The 15414-nt window shown below is 40.8% G+C and overlaps 1 protein-coding gene across 5 annotated transcripts in view; it reads left to right on the top strand.

Annotated features, from left to right (window-relative positions):
* Positions 1–4051: 4051 nt before the first annotated feature.
* The window catches only part of sbf1 (SET binding factor 1), a 65916-nt gene continuing 54553 nt past the window's right edge, over positions 4052–15414 (top strand). For all 5 annotated transcript variants that reach the window (XM_053508294.1, XM_053508292.1, XM_053508291.1 and 2 more), the window contains exon 1: positions 4052–4271. In XM_053508294.1, the coding sequence (XP_053364269.1) occupies positions 4217–4271 (55 nt within the window). In that variant the 5' untranslated portion in view covers positions 4052–4216. The remainder of the gene's footprint in view (positions 4272–15414) is intronic.

Raw genomic sequence — 15414 nt, 5'->3', positions numbered from 1 at the left:
GGTAGCCAGGGTTGTGCTACAAAGTGAACGCTATTAATTACTCTGCATATTTAATTGGTACCCAGATCATATACCACACACACACTTACACATACACACACCCATGTTGCCAAGGAACCACCCAGTTAACACACCCCTTAATTTCTTTCTGAGTGTACACTGTGAGTAAATTAAGTCATAGCTATTCATTATTTATTTATGTTAATACCTGTAAGGAGTTTGGTCAATGTCTAAGACAAATGTACATTGTTTAGTGGACTACTGCCTTGTTTAAAAAAAAAATTGCACTGGGGGAAACCTTGCATATTACAGTTATTTCTGACAGATGATGTGTCGTCATGTTGGACTTTGTCAAGCAAGTCCAAATAAATTCAAGTAAAATGAAGTATAAATCAATGCGTCAATGAAATCAAATGACTTCAAGTCACGTCAGATCACATTAAATAAAAATTAAGTCAAACCAAATTAAGTCAAGTCAAATCAACTAAAATGAAGACAGGTCGTATCAAGTCATGTTATGTTAAGGCCACTCAGGTCAAGTTAATATAAAATAAACTGCGATGGATTGGCGTCCTGTACAGGGTGTACCCTGTCTCGTGCCCGAAGTCTCCTGGGATATCCTTTAGGCCCTGTGACCCTGTTCCCAGGAAAATAAAATAATAATAAATTCAAGGCAAATGAAGCATCAAGTCATGTCACATCAAGTCGAATCCAGTACAAGTCAAATCGATTAAATGAAACTGAGTCAAGTCAAATGAAATGAAGTTAAACCAAGTAAAGTTCAATTAAGACATACAAAGAGAATTTAAACAAAGTTAAGGAAGGTTACGAAAAGTCCAGTCAAATCAAGTAGCATAAAGTCAAGGTAATTTTGGTCAACTGAAGTGAAGCCAAGCAAGTAAAAAAAAAAAAAAAAATCAAATCAAGGGGGGTTAATTAATATTTTTGAAAACAATGGAGTGACAGCATAATAGTCTAAACACATGGCAGTGTACAATACTAGATTAATTACATACTTTAACTTGGCTGAAAGGAGCCAAACATTATTTGCAATTATGTAATCATGGCAACAAATGACTGGAAAAATGTGCAATTTATTTTTATTAGACATTCCACCAGGAGTCCATTTACCTGGAGAAGCACAAGCAGTGATGCACAAGGAAAAACTTTTCCATTAGAAGCAAGATGAGAAAAACACAAGTGAGATTTTTAAGATCGGTGAGTGGCATGGTGGTACAGTGGGTCGCCTTAAGTCCTTCCCTCTCCCAAGACATGCCAAGTGGTGGACTGGTGACTCTAATTGGGTCAGAAAACTCTCAGTTTTTAATGATGAATGTGAAGAATTTGATTCTTCATTTATGTTTTGAAACGTTTAGTATTTTTCACTTAAGACTAAAATCTGTGAATAGATTCTTATGGATACATGCCTCGTGTAGTCTTTTCCTAACAGGCTTGCAGGTGCAGGAATACGACCTGGCAGCGCACTAGTAAAAGCTCCTGAGGGGAATTGGATATGGTGGCAGTCCAGCTGCATGCATGACTTCATTACTGCCAATACTTTTTCCCAAGGTAATGCTGGAAACTCGATCACGGTGAGTGCATTGTTGAACTGAGCAAGCCTGTCCCATCCTTATCCTTCCTTTCTTATTCTGTTATTAATTTCCTCATCTCTAATTAAATTTTTGGGCCACTGCACATCGCAGAGACGGCTCTGTTCTTCTTCTGTATCCCTCGTGAAATCCGACATGCATTTCTCACCCATTTGCTCTTTACGCTGCATTATAGTGCAATCCGTGTTTATGGACGGTGGGATTACTTGGGGTATTAGATTACATTTACATTATTCTCCCAGGCTCTGTGCTACTACACTGACAAACCAAACAAACAACAAGAAGTTAGTGAAAGTAAATCCCCCTGAACACAAATAGTACTATCATAATACTCAATAGCGTTGCACAGTGCTTGGGGAATGTTTGCAGTCCTGGCGTGATAAGTACATTAGGTCAAAGGAGCTTCTAAACGGAAAGTGTTGGAATTCTTTCAGAAGTGTCTGACAGCCGAGGACGCAAGCCTCTGATTCGAGGGATATCCGGAGGGGCGTTGCAGGCTTTTCCTCCCAAGCAGGAGAAAGGCTCTGACACCTATGTAAAGCATATAGGGTGCTCGCTTTGCCTATGTTTCCAGTGAAAGACACCAAGCATGCCACAAGTTCCTGCAGCAGCTGGATGTGCTAGTGTGTGTGTGTGTGTGTGTGTGTGTGTGAGGGTGGGTGTGTTTGTGGGTGTGTCCAGGGCTGCTCCTAAAGCAGTCATGACAAATCACAAAGTCTGCTTTGGGCAGTTCTGCCTTATGCAACAGTAAAATCAGGGCTGAACTGAACTAAGCTGAACTGAAATTAGATACCAGCAGAACTTTGAGTGTATGTGTAAACTGTAAATATGGTAGGCGACATTGCGTATCTGGGTGTCAACATTCATCCTGGAGTCATAATCATTTGCACAGATTTAGCCTTACCTGTGATTACTCATATTATAAAAGATGGTCTGACTGGTTATTACACATATTTTATGCTTTGCTCATAAATGGTGTATATCAAGCCTTTTAAATACAATGTTTAGAATACGTTACGACAAATTAAACAGAGCCAGTGTTTTCTCTTATCATAATGAATATGCAGTATACTCTGATCAGCCATAACAATAAATTTATTACCATACAAACCACCTAGGTTTCTGTTCCCCTTGTGCCATCGAGCCAGCTTTGGCCCCTTGGGGCAAGGCTCTGCAGTGCCTCACGGTGTGTGCTCTGGTGTCTTTCAATATGATGTTGGCAGCTGTGAACCGTGAACATGGTTAGTTGCTGGCCATGATAGAAAGTCACCAGAACACCCAGTGAACCAGAGGTTGCAGTACATGTGGTCGGGCTTTGCTGGATCACATGTGTATCAGGCTGTGGTTCATTGGGTGATCTGGTGACTTTCAACTTGTGATGAGTTGCACGTAGGCTTGGGTCCCCACAAGCATGGAAGAACTTTGGGTGCCCTTGGGTATATACGTTGTGTGTTTGTGTGTTCATGTACACTACCATTCAAACGTTTAAACACACCTTCTAACTCCATGGTCTTTCCAGATTTTTATTTCTTTCTACATTGATATTGAGATGTATCTGCTACTTATGCTCTTTAACGCCTTCATAACAGCTCTAAGCTGAGGTGATGTTAATTGGTGACGTGGGAGTGCTGGATAAAAGTAGATGAAGAGTTGGAGACACAGAGCAAGACAGGATCAGGGAAGGAAACATTAGACATTTTTAAAGGATGGCTGCATATTCGGCTATAGGAGGCTGCAAAGATGAGGGAGAATGAGACCTACACTTACAGGATTCCAACCACCATTAAACAATAAAGAAGTTAATTAGTGATTTTAGAGGCTGGTAAATCTTTCCTGGGATGGTCTACATGAGTGCCAGTTTGATCATGGTATTTAATGGGTTTTGCAAGAAGTATTCCAGAAGAGCTGACCTTTATACCTTAAAATACCAACTGACTGTTTTTTTTAATCCAACATTGTTTGAGAATGTAGAAAATAAATCCAAAATTGTGACTGACAAAATATACGTATATGTATGTATGTATGTATGTAAGTATATATATATATATATATATATATATATATATATATATAAATATTTTTTATATATATAAAAAATAAATCGTAAATGGAAAATAAATGGTAGAAAATAAATCTGAACTAGATTATAATAAATTAAAACTTGTGACTGATTATATATATATATATATATATATAGCAGTCACAAGTTTGGATTTATTTGTTTATCACTTATTTTCTATTCACCATTTATTTCCTATATATATATACACAGTATATACAGTGTGTGTATTATAACATTACTATTCTATATTATATAATATTATATAATACAGTTCAAGTAATATTAATTCTTTTATGCCTGAAAATCTCGACTGTGAAATACTGTTCGTTCATTCCTGTCATGCTTCCTGTGAGAGCGCTAGTGCGCATGCGCAGGTGGCGCCGCTGTCAGGGCACGGCTCAGCGACAGTATGGCGGCTAGCTGCTGCTGGAAGGATGCTGCTGTCGGCCAGCCTGCTGTCTGCGCTGCCTTCAGAATGTGAACGGAATATCCACCGCGCACGGAGAGTGGACAACAATAACGGCCTGTAGCCTCGGAGTCCAGGATGGCCAGGCTTGCGGATTATTTCGTCGTGATCGGCTATGATCTCGATAAGAGGGGTGAGTGAGAGAGAGAGAGAGAGAGACTGACTGTCTGTCTGTTTTTTTCCTTTCCTCGATATGCTAGGTTGTTACGTTGCTATGCTAACTATGTAACGGTGGATCAATGCCAATTCATCCGCTACACCGGGTGCGAGCGCACTCTATAGTGTGTGTGTGTTAATGGCGTATGCGCTGTGTTGAGGGCACTAGGGTTTAGAATGGGAGGGATTTGGGAGCGGGTTCGCTAACAGCCCCGGCGCTAAGGGGAGAGGTGTAAGGAGCAGGAGGGAGGGGAAGGGACGGACTGAGCGGCCCGGGACAGAGCCCGCGTCCCGCACAAGCTCTACCCTTTCCCCGCGGATCGATTAACTCCGGACCGGGGATATGGGAGGCCTCTGGGTGTCAGAAAGGAGTGTTTTTTAATCCTGTGTCATGAAGGCTTGGTTTTAAAGTATTTAAAAGAAATATTTGAAAATGTGCTGCGTGACTATCAATCCCTAGAACAAACAAAACAAAACAAAACAAAAAACCAAGAACAAGCAGAATAAAAACAATAACCCTGCGTAAATTATGTGCCTTTCACACTGAAGCCACACTATAGTGGTTTATTCATGAAGTTTTAACTGCAAATCAAGTCAAAGCTTTGAGTAATGATCAGACCATTTGCACGGCTTCCTCTCAATAGTATTAATTAAGATGAATCAAAAGATTCCTCCCGTTCGTCCTCGTCTCTTTCAAAGCATCCCCCAGTTTTGTATCATTTGGAGGATGATTCTGACCCGTGGCCTAGATCGACTCCGTCCACCCTCTCTATTAAGTATTAAATTATTCACAGCCCTCTCAACCGAAAATGGAAACTGATTCGACTTCCCGGTTATTTTTAATCCACGTTTGTGTCTATATTTTATTTATGAAGCGCGCTGACATGGCAGCGGCTTCTGGCACGGTTTCTCTTAACTCTCCCGTATGAAAGAGAGTATATGGCTTTAGCATGTGGCAGGATGTTACACGGCCTTGCCTTCCTGTTTCTACTCGACAGCCTTGTTTCCACACAGACCACATCACATCACATCATCTGCACAGCAGACGTTTGGGCTGTGTGGGGGGTGTACATCGACAGTGCGAGGTGTCACGAAAAAAGAAAACCGTCCCGATTTCGATTCTGGTTCACTCGGGGGACGTTTCCCAGCATTGCAGCTGCGGCGTAGGGGGAATCAGGCCCTCCCTAGTAAAAGGATTCTTTTTTCTGTTTGTTTGTTTGTTTGTTTATTGCTTTTTTTGTGCATGATGCGGATAAAACCACAAAAGAACCGTGCATCAGCAAGCAGCAGCTATTCTGCACTGATTCTGCTTTTGGAGAGAAAGTAGCAGTCGTTTATCAGTCAAACGGCTGTGAAGGAAGAGCGTGTGTAGGAGTGTGAATCACAAGATCATTGTCACAAGTCCCTCCTGTCACTAGGTGAAGCATCGTTTTTTCGGCATGTTCAAAATGAACACTTTTCGGATATCACTGGGCACGATCTGGAAATTAAAAAGTTTCACATTTTATAATTGGTGTGATTTTCAGGTCGTCCTTATCTGCGTATAACGTTTCAGTCAACATCGCATGTCTAAGTCTCGTCTCAGGGGTGAAATCTGAATGAAATCAGCACGAGATTCCAGATTCAGTTTCCCATTCGTGCACGTTTCAATAGTACGGGTGTTTTGTGCAGACGCTCTCTGAGACTCTGAGTTTGTTTAAACATATAATACAGGATATAAATACTAGAAGAAAGCTTTCAGACTATAATAAACATCCTCTAGTACCACAATGTACAATGGTATATTTTAAACCTGATCCTCAAATATTCTTAAACTACTGCACTTTTTTTCAAAAGATTTAATCGAACATTTGATTAATATGAAAAAAATTATATCACACTTTGTTCTTTTGACAATAAATAAATAAGGCTAAGGTCAGTAGGTGAAAACCAGATACATGTACGCTGATTATAGCAACACATCCAGCGGCATGCATGGAATGAAACGCTTTAGTCTGTACCGATGTAGGGAATAAATCATTTAATCATTACAAAAAATCTGGCTATTTATGTTTGAGAGAAATGTTGAAATAGCAAAAACGTACTGGCTTTTAGAAACCCTTGACACTGGAGACTCCTTCCATCAGTGTTGAATACATTTCTGTTTGGGCGTTTTCACATTAGGGCCCCGGGATGTCGCGGAACATGTGACCCCAAAGTCTGGTTCTTTTTGATCAGTGAGAACATAATCGCTCAGGAAGCGTTCCCGAGTCTGCTAAGAAATAAAAAATGGTCTCTGGAACAGTAGAACTTACTCAGGCGCAGATTGAATCTGTAATTCAATCTGTAACACGTAATCTTTCACGTATATTTAGTTTGCATGAGTAGATTTATTTGAGGATACTTTTTTACTTTTACTCCACTACATACTTCACGATATACTGTAGTGTCTGTACTTCTCTTTTACTTAACATTTCTGCATAGCGGGACACAGAGCTTGTTGCAGACAGCGCTCGAAAACAGCACGTCCACATACTTGTGAGCTAATGTACAGTAAGCTTTGCGCTTTACATGCTTAAGTACATTATAAGGTGACTATTTTTAAATAATTTTTTTACTTTTCCTCAAGATTAACTTGTAAATGCAAAACTTCTAGTTTACATTACTATTTCAGAAATATCAGTAATATTGGGTTCTTCTTCTTCTGTGTTTAATAGCATTAAAAAAATAATAAATAATTGTTTTGGATGTTTTGGAAGATGTAAATATGCAGAGAACCGAGAGCAACGCACAAGCAAACTGAGCAAGGTACTAGTCAGTCGTGCCTAATGTGAAAGCGTAAGGACACCTGAAAATTGGTGTCTTTTAAACATGATGGTAAGGTGTTTCTTCATCTGTTGCTCAAGCGTTGTTTCGTATGCTTTCTGGTATGCGTGACGTCGGGGGAATGTGTCACGCATAGAGCTGATGAAAGATACACTCGCTTGCTTTTCCTGTGAGGGACCATGTGCTGGGTTTCGGATGCAGAGTAATCTCCGCGTGTCAGTTGAACTCAGCGTCTTAATGCTACAACATGCCCACATCTGCGCAGTTATGAGTCTAAACGGCGTCTCAGCCGAGCACAGGTTGTCAGTTGTTTTTTTTTAGAGAGCTCCCGCATCTTGATGACGTTTGGTGAGAAGCCGCGGTCAGGGTGGAGGGTGTAAAAGTTGTTAAACTGCATCATTGTTTGGACTCCTTCTTCGAGTGCAGAATAGGATCCTCTGAGCGAGGGGGCTCGCAAACAGGAAGTGAGAGAGTGGGACGCTGGGGAAGAGAGCGGAGTAGCTCGAGCATTGTCCGGGCCGTTTTGGGTGGGGGTCCCTTTAAAAAAAAAAAAAAAAAAAAAAATCCTTTCGGGGTTTTGCTGCGCTCTCGCCCCACCCTAACTCTCTCCTCTTCTCTTCTCTTCCTTCATAAAGGCTGTGAACAGTCGAGCCCTGAATAACGCTAAGGACAATAGTCCTTCAGAGCTTTGATTCTTTCTCAGGCCACTCCTGCTGCTTCTTCTACAAAACAAAACGAAAAGAAAAACCCCAATGAAGTGTTTGTATTTTATAAAGATCTGCGCCCTGGGCAGATTCAGATTCAGATTCACTCACAGTCATCTTACTGACACCCGGAATAATGATAATAATAATAACAATCATCATTTTACAGTGTTAAAATTGACCAGGCGGACTTCAACACACGTCCCTGTCTAAACTTTCTTTCAATGGCGAGTGAATGGGCGAGAGAGAGCTGTGTGGCATGATTATGGGGTCCGTGCTGCGTTGCCATGGTACTCCGGTCTCTATAACGGCTCCCGGTCTGGCCTGCAGCGGACGGACGGGGCTTTTTTGCATCTGCCAGCCGTCTGCTAGATGAATGCTTCTTATTCATGCGGGAGTTACAGGGCACTGGAAGATGGCCTTGTTCTGAGAACGGACGGCTCTCTCACTACACACACACATAATATCTAGAGATCTAGTGCATGATAGGATTCATGAATCTCCCTCAGACCCAGAAGCGTCCCATCACTAACTTTAGAGTAAGTGGCAGTTTGGTCAGCGGGAGGGCACAAGGAGCAAATCGTCAGCGCTTTCATGGTCTTCCCTGGAATTTAGACTATGCATTTTCCGTCCCCTTCTCACCCCGTCCCTTCCCCCAGGGCCCTCAGGGTACAAACCTGTGGCAGTTCAGTTCTCACCCATCTTGCACCACTTTACTGCGTTAAAAATGTATGAGCTCACAGATAATAATAATAATAATAATAATATAAACCACACAATCAGTCATCAATCCTTTATGTACTATAGCAGGATTTGCTCGGAATAAAACACCACATGTTTTATCGCATCTCTCAGGTCCTGGGATCTTCTCCGAGCAAATAAGATCAAAACAAATATGGCAGACAAAAAACAGACAAAACAAAAATACAATAGTTGAATGAAAGCATATGGTTGGTCCTTTGTTCTGTCATGCTTTTAACTTATTTGATTGTCTTTGGTCATCAGGCTTTTACAAATATTCTCTCTCTCTATACAGGATGTTAAGTACATACATGTTTTATACCTTACTTAATAGTTTCATTTTTGTTTTAAAGCCCTTCGGAAACCGTTTGATTTTCAGTTGACGAAAAAGTTAATTTGATATGAGTGTGAAAGGCCATGCGTTGGTGACCTTCAGAAGCAGAAGTCAAAGGAAATCAGCAACTTTCATCCTTAAGCATCCAAAAGCAACTTAAAAGTAATTTTTAAGCAGTAGTCATGTCTTTTGTTTCTTTTGTTTCCGGATATTAATGTTCCGGGTCTGAGCTGTGCGAGAGGTGTTAAGGCTTTGAGAATAACGAGAATTACATCATCATCGCAACAAGGACTCATAGGGTCATGGATTGTTTTCGTGCTCGTGTCAGAACCTTGGCTGATCTAGGTGTCTAGAGGAAGTGATTAGAGATTTTATTCAGACACGCTCTACATGATGACTAAGAACACTTTCTCTTTACATAGACGGTGAGGGAACGTTGCTGAAGTCAGTGGTGCGTGTCAGACCTTATACTTCATGTACTAGAAATCTGAGTGCAATTATACACACTTTCGTCACATCCTGCTGGTTGGTTTGTGCCCGTTTCCTCCTGTTCAGTCATGATAGAAAAATAGTTATAAATAGGTGAACATGCTGCAGCAGGCACTGATACGTGCTGAGTGTGAGGGAGGTTAGCCTCCGTTTTATATAGTGCAGTAGTATTTCAGTTAGAATCACAAGTGTCTGACAACTGAATAGATGTGACTGATTGTCTGATTAAGTGACTAAACACTTGATTAACTGACAGTCTAAATAGTTGACTAATTGTCTGAATGACTGATTAAGTGGCTAAACAACTGACTGTCTGACTGACTGACACACTGTCTGACTGTCTGACTGACTGACTGACTTTTTCACTGACTGACTCATTTACCGACTGTCTGACTCACTGACTCCCTCACTCACTGACTGACTGACTGTCTGATGAACTACCTGATTGACAGCTTGGCTGACACACTGACTTACTGACTGACTGTTGAGATGGCTGACTGACTGACTGACTGATCGACTGACTTTATGAAGAGCTGACTAATTGTCTGGCTGACTGACAACATTTAACTGTTTGATTTGTTGACTGATTTCTCTGATTAGCTGAAGAACTGTCTGACTGACTGGCTGTTAGACGGACTGACTAAGTAACTTAACTGACTGACTAATTGATTGTCTGATTAGCTGACTGTCTGACTGGTTGTATGATTTACAGACTAACTGTCTGGTTAGCTGACCCACAGTCAGACTGACTGATTGACCAACTCATTAACTGACTGACCATTTGACCAACTGTCTGACCGACTGACTTTTTGGTCGCCTGAACGACTGACTGTATGACCGACTGACCGATTGACTGACTGTCTGACCAACTGACTGTCTGAATGATTAACCGATTGACTGACTGATCGATTAACGATGTCTAACTGACTGAATGAATTTCTTAAGAAAATTACTCAGAAGAGTCTCAGGATTATTGTCTAATCGTCTAAATAAGTAAGTGTCAGACCATTCAGACTGACTGATTGACTAATCTGGTTGACCAACTGCCTGCTATCGCGTTGTCTGATAGACACTCTGATTGCCCGAATGCCTGGATGTCTGATTATCTGATCGACTGATTTTGACAGACGGATTGTCTGCTTGTCTGTCTCATTGAGTAACTGGTTGTCTACTAGCCTGAGATACTGATGACTGACTGTCTGACTCAGTGACTCACTGTGCTGTGTAATACTTGGCAGAAAAAACTCTGTGGATGAATGTGAGCGTGACCATCCTGTAGTGCACTGTCGTGTTTGAGTTTTTATTAGTTCTATAGACTTATAGAAATAGTATTAGATGTATATGTTTTGTACTGCTGCTGTTTGCTTTGTGATCTTGTATAGGTCTGATGTATTCGAATGCGCCTCACAATACACTCACCTAATTTACTAAAAGTAAATTTAAAGCATTTTATATCCTGTTTGTTTTGTTTGCTCAAGCACTGCCACACTTTTAAGTAGCTCATTCTGTGAGACATACTACAGATACATAAATCCCGAAAACCCAGTAAGACGAGATGTTACGATAATGATTGAATGCAGACTAATTTACTGCCTCTGTACTTAAAGCCTCTCCTGTGGAAAGATGTGAGAAAATAAACACACCCTCATATCTTCACTTTTTTTTTTTTTTTTTTTTGGACCTTTTTGTGAACTCCAGTCACAGGAAAAGTTAGTAGTTTATTGCTTTATTGTTTTTCTGTTTCCGAGTGTTCATCCCCGTGCTCAAGCTTGTGGCTCAGAGTCAAATTCGAGTCAAATTCACAGAAACGCCTTAGCAGATAAAACGTTTCCTAATCGTCAGCATAGTAGTTGTATAAACCAGCATGATGATAAAATAATAAATGTAATAATAGTGGTCACCTGTGTCGTCTTTCTGTAGGTCAAATCTATAGTCAGTTCCAAAAGTAATGGCCCCTTCAGGAAAATAAGAATATAAAAGGTTATGCGCACAGTGATTGAAAATGGAATCTGGTTCATTTTGATCAGTGAGAACAAAATCGTTCCGTGCTCTGGAACCGTGTCCAATAATCCTTTCTCGCACGGTACAAATCAAACGAGCCTAATGTGACAACGCTCTTAGTCAGCTTGAATATCTTTGTCTTTGAACAAATTCGCACTAACACACATGTATAGTCTTTATATATATATATATATATATCTCAAGTTTTATTAGAAGTAAAAATTTGACAAGGAATGAACAAACAAATGTGTTTAGAAAGTGTGAAAGTGTTTACTAGTGTATACTTGTGGGATAGAAAGGTATTTAAAATGTTTTTCTATACAGGATTTGTCAGATTTCCAACCATGAACCTAATATTATATTATATTATATTATATTATGCTGTTAGCTTATGCTATAGGGTGCCAATAATTTTGCTGGTAAGGTTTTGCTGCAGGATTTCTTTTTTGCTGAAAAGAAACTAGCATTATGTTTTAAAATTGCATCAGAGTAGCTTCTGATGTAAAAAAAAAAAAAAATCAGAATGTGTTTTAAAATCGAAATGACACTTATTCCACGTGTTCATGAACAAATCTCACTTCAGCAGCTTCTTCACATCATGATGTCTCGATTAACGTCGTGACGCTGAAGTGACCAGAGTGTGATGTGTAAAAATATCAAACCACAGGTTTTTTTATATAGCCCTGTGTCACAGAGGAGCTCGGCCCAGAGCAGCCACTTCACCAATGTGGCCTCAGAGATCTCTTCACACTCCACTAACCCTGACTTCTGTTTTTTTTTTCCTCACACTTCTGAAGAAATTTTTGCTTCTTTTCTTTGGTAGAATATGTGAGTTTTTTTTTTTGTGGCCTGTTTAATATGTGGGTCTTTGTATTGTACAGGAAGGATACGAGTTTGTTAAAGGGCTTTTTGGCAGATGCAGTGTCTCCTCCTGTATGATGACGGGGAGGCATGTGAATGGGAAGCTCATGAGGCGAAACTGATGTGGGGAAAGGAGAGGGGATTTTTTTTTGTGGTTGATCCAAGAAGCAGATCCAACAGTCAAGCATGGGAGAATGGGGAAAAGCTCCAAGTATGGAGAGGGGGAGAAAGGGGGTCCTGATGAGGGACTTAGTGATGATAATAGGGGCAGTAGAGGTGTTTATGAGGGTGATATGGGGTGGATTGGAGTTTGAGGGGCTGCTGAAACAAGGCATTGATGGTAGGTAATCGGGTGTATTGATGAAGGGGCTAATAGTGGGTTATAGTGTGGGAACTGATAGGGAGAGATGTGAAGACATATATGGGGTAGAACCAGGGTGATAGGGAAGTTCATTGGGAGAGATGTAGAGACTGATGTGGGGTTGAACCAGTGGGATGGCGCAGTTCATTGGGAGAGATGTGGGGTTGAACCAGTGTGATTGGGCAATTGATGGAGAGAAATGTGGAGACATATATGGGGTAGAACCAGGGTGATAGGGAAGTTCATTGGGAGAGATGTAGAGACTGATGTGGGGTTGAACCAGTGGGATGGCGCAGTTCATTGGGAAAGATGTGGGGTTGAACCAGTGTGATTGGGCAATTGATGGAGAGAGATGTGGAGACATATATGGGGTAGAACCAGGGTGATAGGGAAGTTCATTGGGAGAGATGTAGAGACTGATGTGGGGTTGAACCAGTGGGATGGCGCAGTTCATTGGGAGAGATGTGGGGTTGAACCAGTGTGATTGGGCAATTGATGGAGAGAGATGTGGAGACATATATGGGGTAGAACCAGGGTGATGGGGCAGTTGATTGGGATAGATATGGAGACTGATGTGGGGTTAAACCAGGGTAATGGGGCAGCTCATAGGAAGCGATTTGGAAGCTGATGTAAAGAATTAGAGAGACTGGTAGGGGCAATTAACTGGCTAAGGGGGCAAGGGGTATGGTGGCAATGCTCATAGTGCGCTAAGAGCGCTCTGCCTGGTCACGGTTCAAGATTTAGGAATTTGGGGGGTGGCAGGGAAGCTGATGGGGAGTTTGATTCAAAAGTTTATGAGGGGTCGGGGTTAATGGGCTGATAAACTCTTATAGGGGGCTGCTGTGGGATTGTTGGAGCCTTCAGGTTACAGCATTGCAATTGCTGTCTCATTCCTTCACTGTGTGTATGTTAGAGGGAGAAATTCACATTCTTTTAGAAACACACTCATTGTGTCCAGATGCTCATAAATATGTATGCGCCCCTGCAGCAGCCTGCTTGTATTTTACTATGCTGTCGAAAGCTGTTCCTCATCACTACGTGAATTCCTGTAGCTGGTTAAGACGCTGTGCTTAAAACTAACTGGCTAATATTATTAGGACACATCTCCTAGTAGTAAGCCGTCTAACTCTGCCGCAGCTCTGATTATTCAATTGTTTGTCTTCAGCGATTTAACTGGAAGATCAGATTACTTCTTCTTATCGCCAGCATCGTCAGACAGTTGTTCGGTTGTAAATATTTGCCCCCGTTCCAGAACGAGACGCTTGATCTGACTTGTATTTGCCCTGTGTGCTTGGTGCAGCGTGGATATATATATGTCTGAGCGGCAGAGTGAGATTTCCTGTAGCTCTCTGATCATCAGGAAGTCGCATCCAATCAAGCATGACGCTTCAGGAACTGAAGACTAACTGTTTTTTTTTAATACCAAGACTGATGAGGATAAGTGACACGTCTCGTTATGACTTTTTCCTGCAACATGCGTGATAGATGCATCAGAGGGGTTTCAGTTTGAAACCGCACCCCTGCACAGACCTACTAGTTTCTCATCCTTGTGTTCTTGTGTTCATGTGATTAAAGGCCATGTGGCAAAGAAGTTTTTTTTTTTTTTTTTTTTTTTTTTAAAACCAGGCTGAGGTGAGGGGGGAAATCCTGCTGGAATAGGAAGAAACCCAGTGACTATATCACTCTTTAAACTACAGTTTGGTTCACATGCGGTGTTTGAGCGATTGTACCCGGATCATTCACTTAGATATGGGTTACTTTGGGTCACGTAATGCAGTTACTAAAGCTGTAAATCAGATAGCAACAAAGTTGTATTTCTTATATGTTTGAAACTATAAAAAAAAACTATAAAATCTATAAAAGGTTATAATAATAATAATAATAATAATAATAACACATTCTATGTATAATTGCTTTTTATATTTGTATCAAACATCAAAGTGCTACAAATTATTTCAAACTAAAAGCTCTAATAAAAATATAATTTTTTCATTTACCTGCTGAAGTGCTGTGTTAATTGTGTTGTATATTGTTTAGATGTAATGTTGATTAATCTTTTAATCTCCTGTAGTTGGAGAAAATGTAAAGCAGCACATAAACTAAAAAAAAGAGAAAAGAAGCGATACTCTTGCAAAACATGAGTATTTCTATAAGATTCTAGCAGTTTCTGTATTTATTTTCAAGGATTGACCGCACTGGATTTTCCCGGAAACCGGATACTACATTAGGGGGGAAAAAACGGGGGAAACGTCCAAAAAATAATAAATAAATGATTTTAAAAAGTGTTAAACAATTGAGTTCGAAAACTGACCCAACGATTCCATTAATTGAATCGACAAACAAAAGATGGAATAACTCGACACACCTCTAACAGTCAGGTCTGTACAGACACTCCCTAACGCAACTCGCTACGATAAACCCATTACACATTTCAAATGTCCTCAGTCGAAAATAGCCGAACATCAACGATGAAATGTTGTGCATGTTGAAACCCTCCATAATCGACGTCACAGACGCCTTCAGGGCGGCATCAAAGCCGTGCTGATATCCAGCACGACAGCACTCCCCGAGCCTGGCCGGGAATCGAACCCGCACACTGGAGGTGCGCGGCGACAGTGCTAACCACTACACCACCTGATGTAGCCTAATTTTATATTATTGATTTGCAACAGCAACAGCTGTTCAGATTTGCTTGAATGAATTTAAGATTTTATCCGTTACTTCTAAGGAAGAAGTTCTGCTCTGACACCGTGGCGGAAACACCCGGGTTTATTTTTGTTGATGTAAAAGCTGCAGAAACCACATTTTTCCCCACAAACATTTA

This window comes from Clarias gariepinus, chromosome 12, assembly GCF_024256425.1.
Source record: "Clarias gariepinus isolate MV-2021 ecotype Netherlands chromosome 12, CGAR_prim_01v2, whole genome shotgun sequence".
Taxonomy (NCBI): Eukaryota; Metazoa; Chordata; class Actinopteri; order Siluriformes; family Clariidae; genus Clarias; species Clarias gariepinus.
This window is presented reverse-complemented; position numbering and strand designations above follow the sequence as displayed.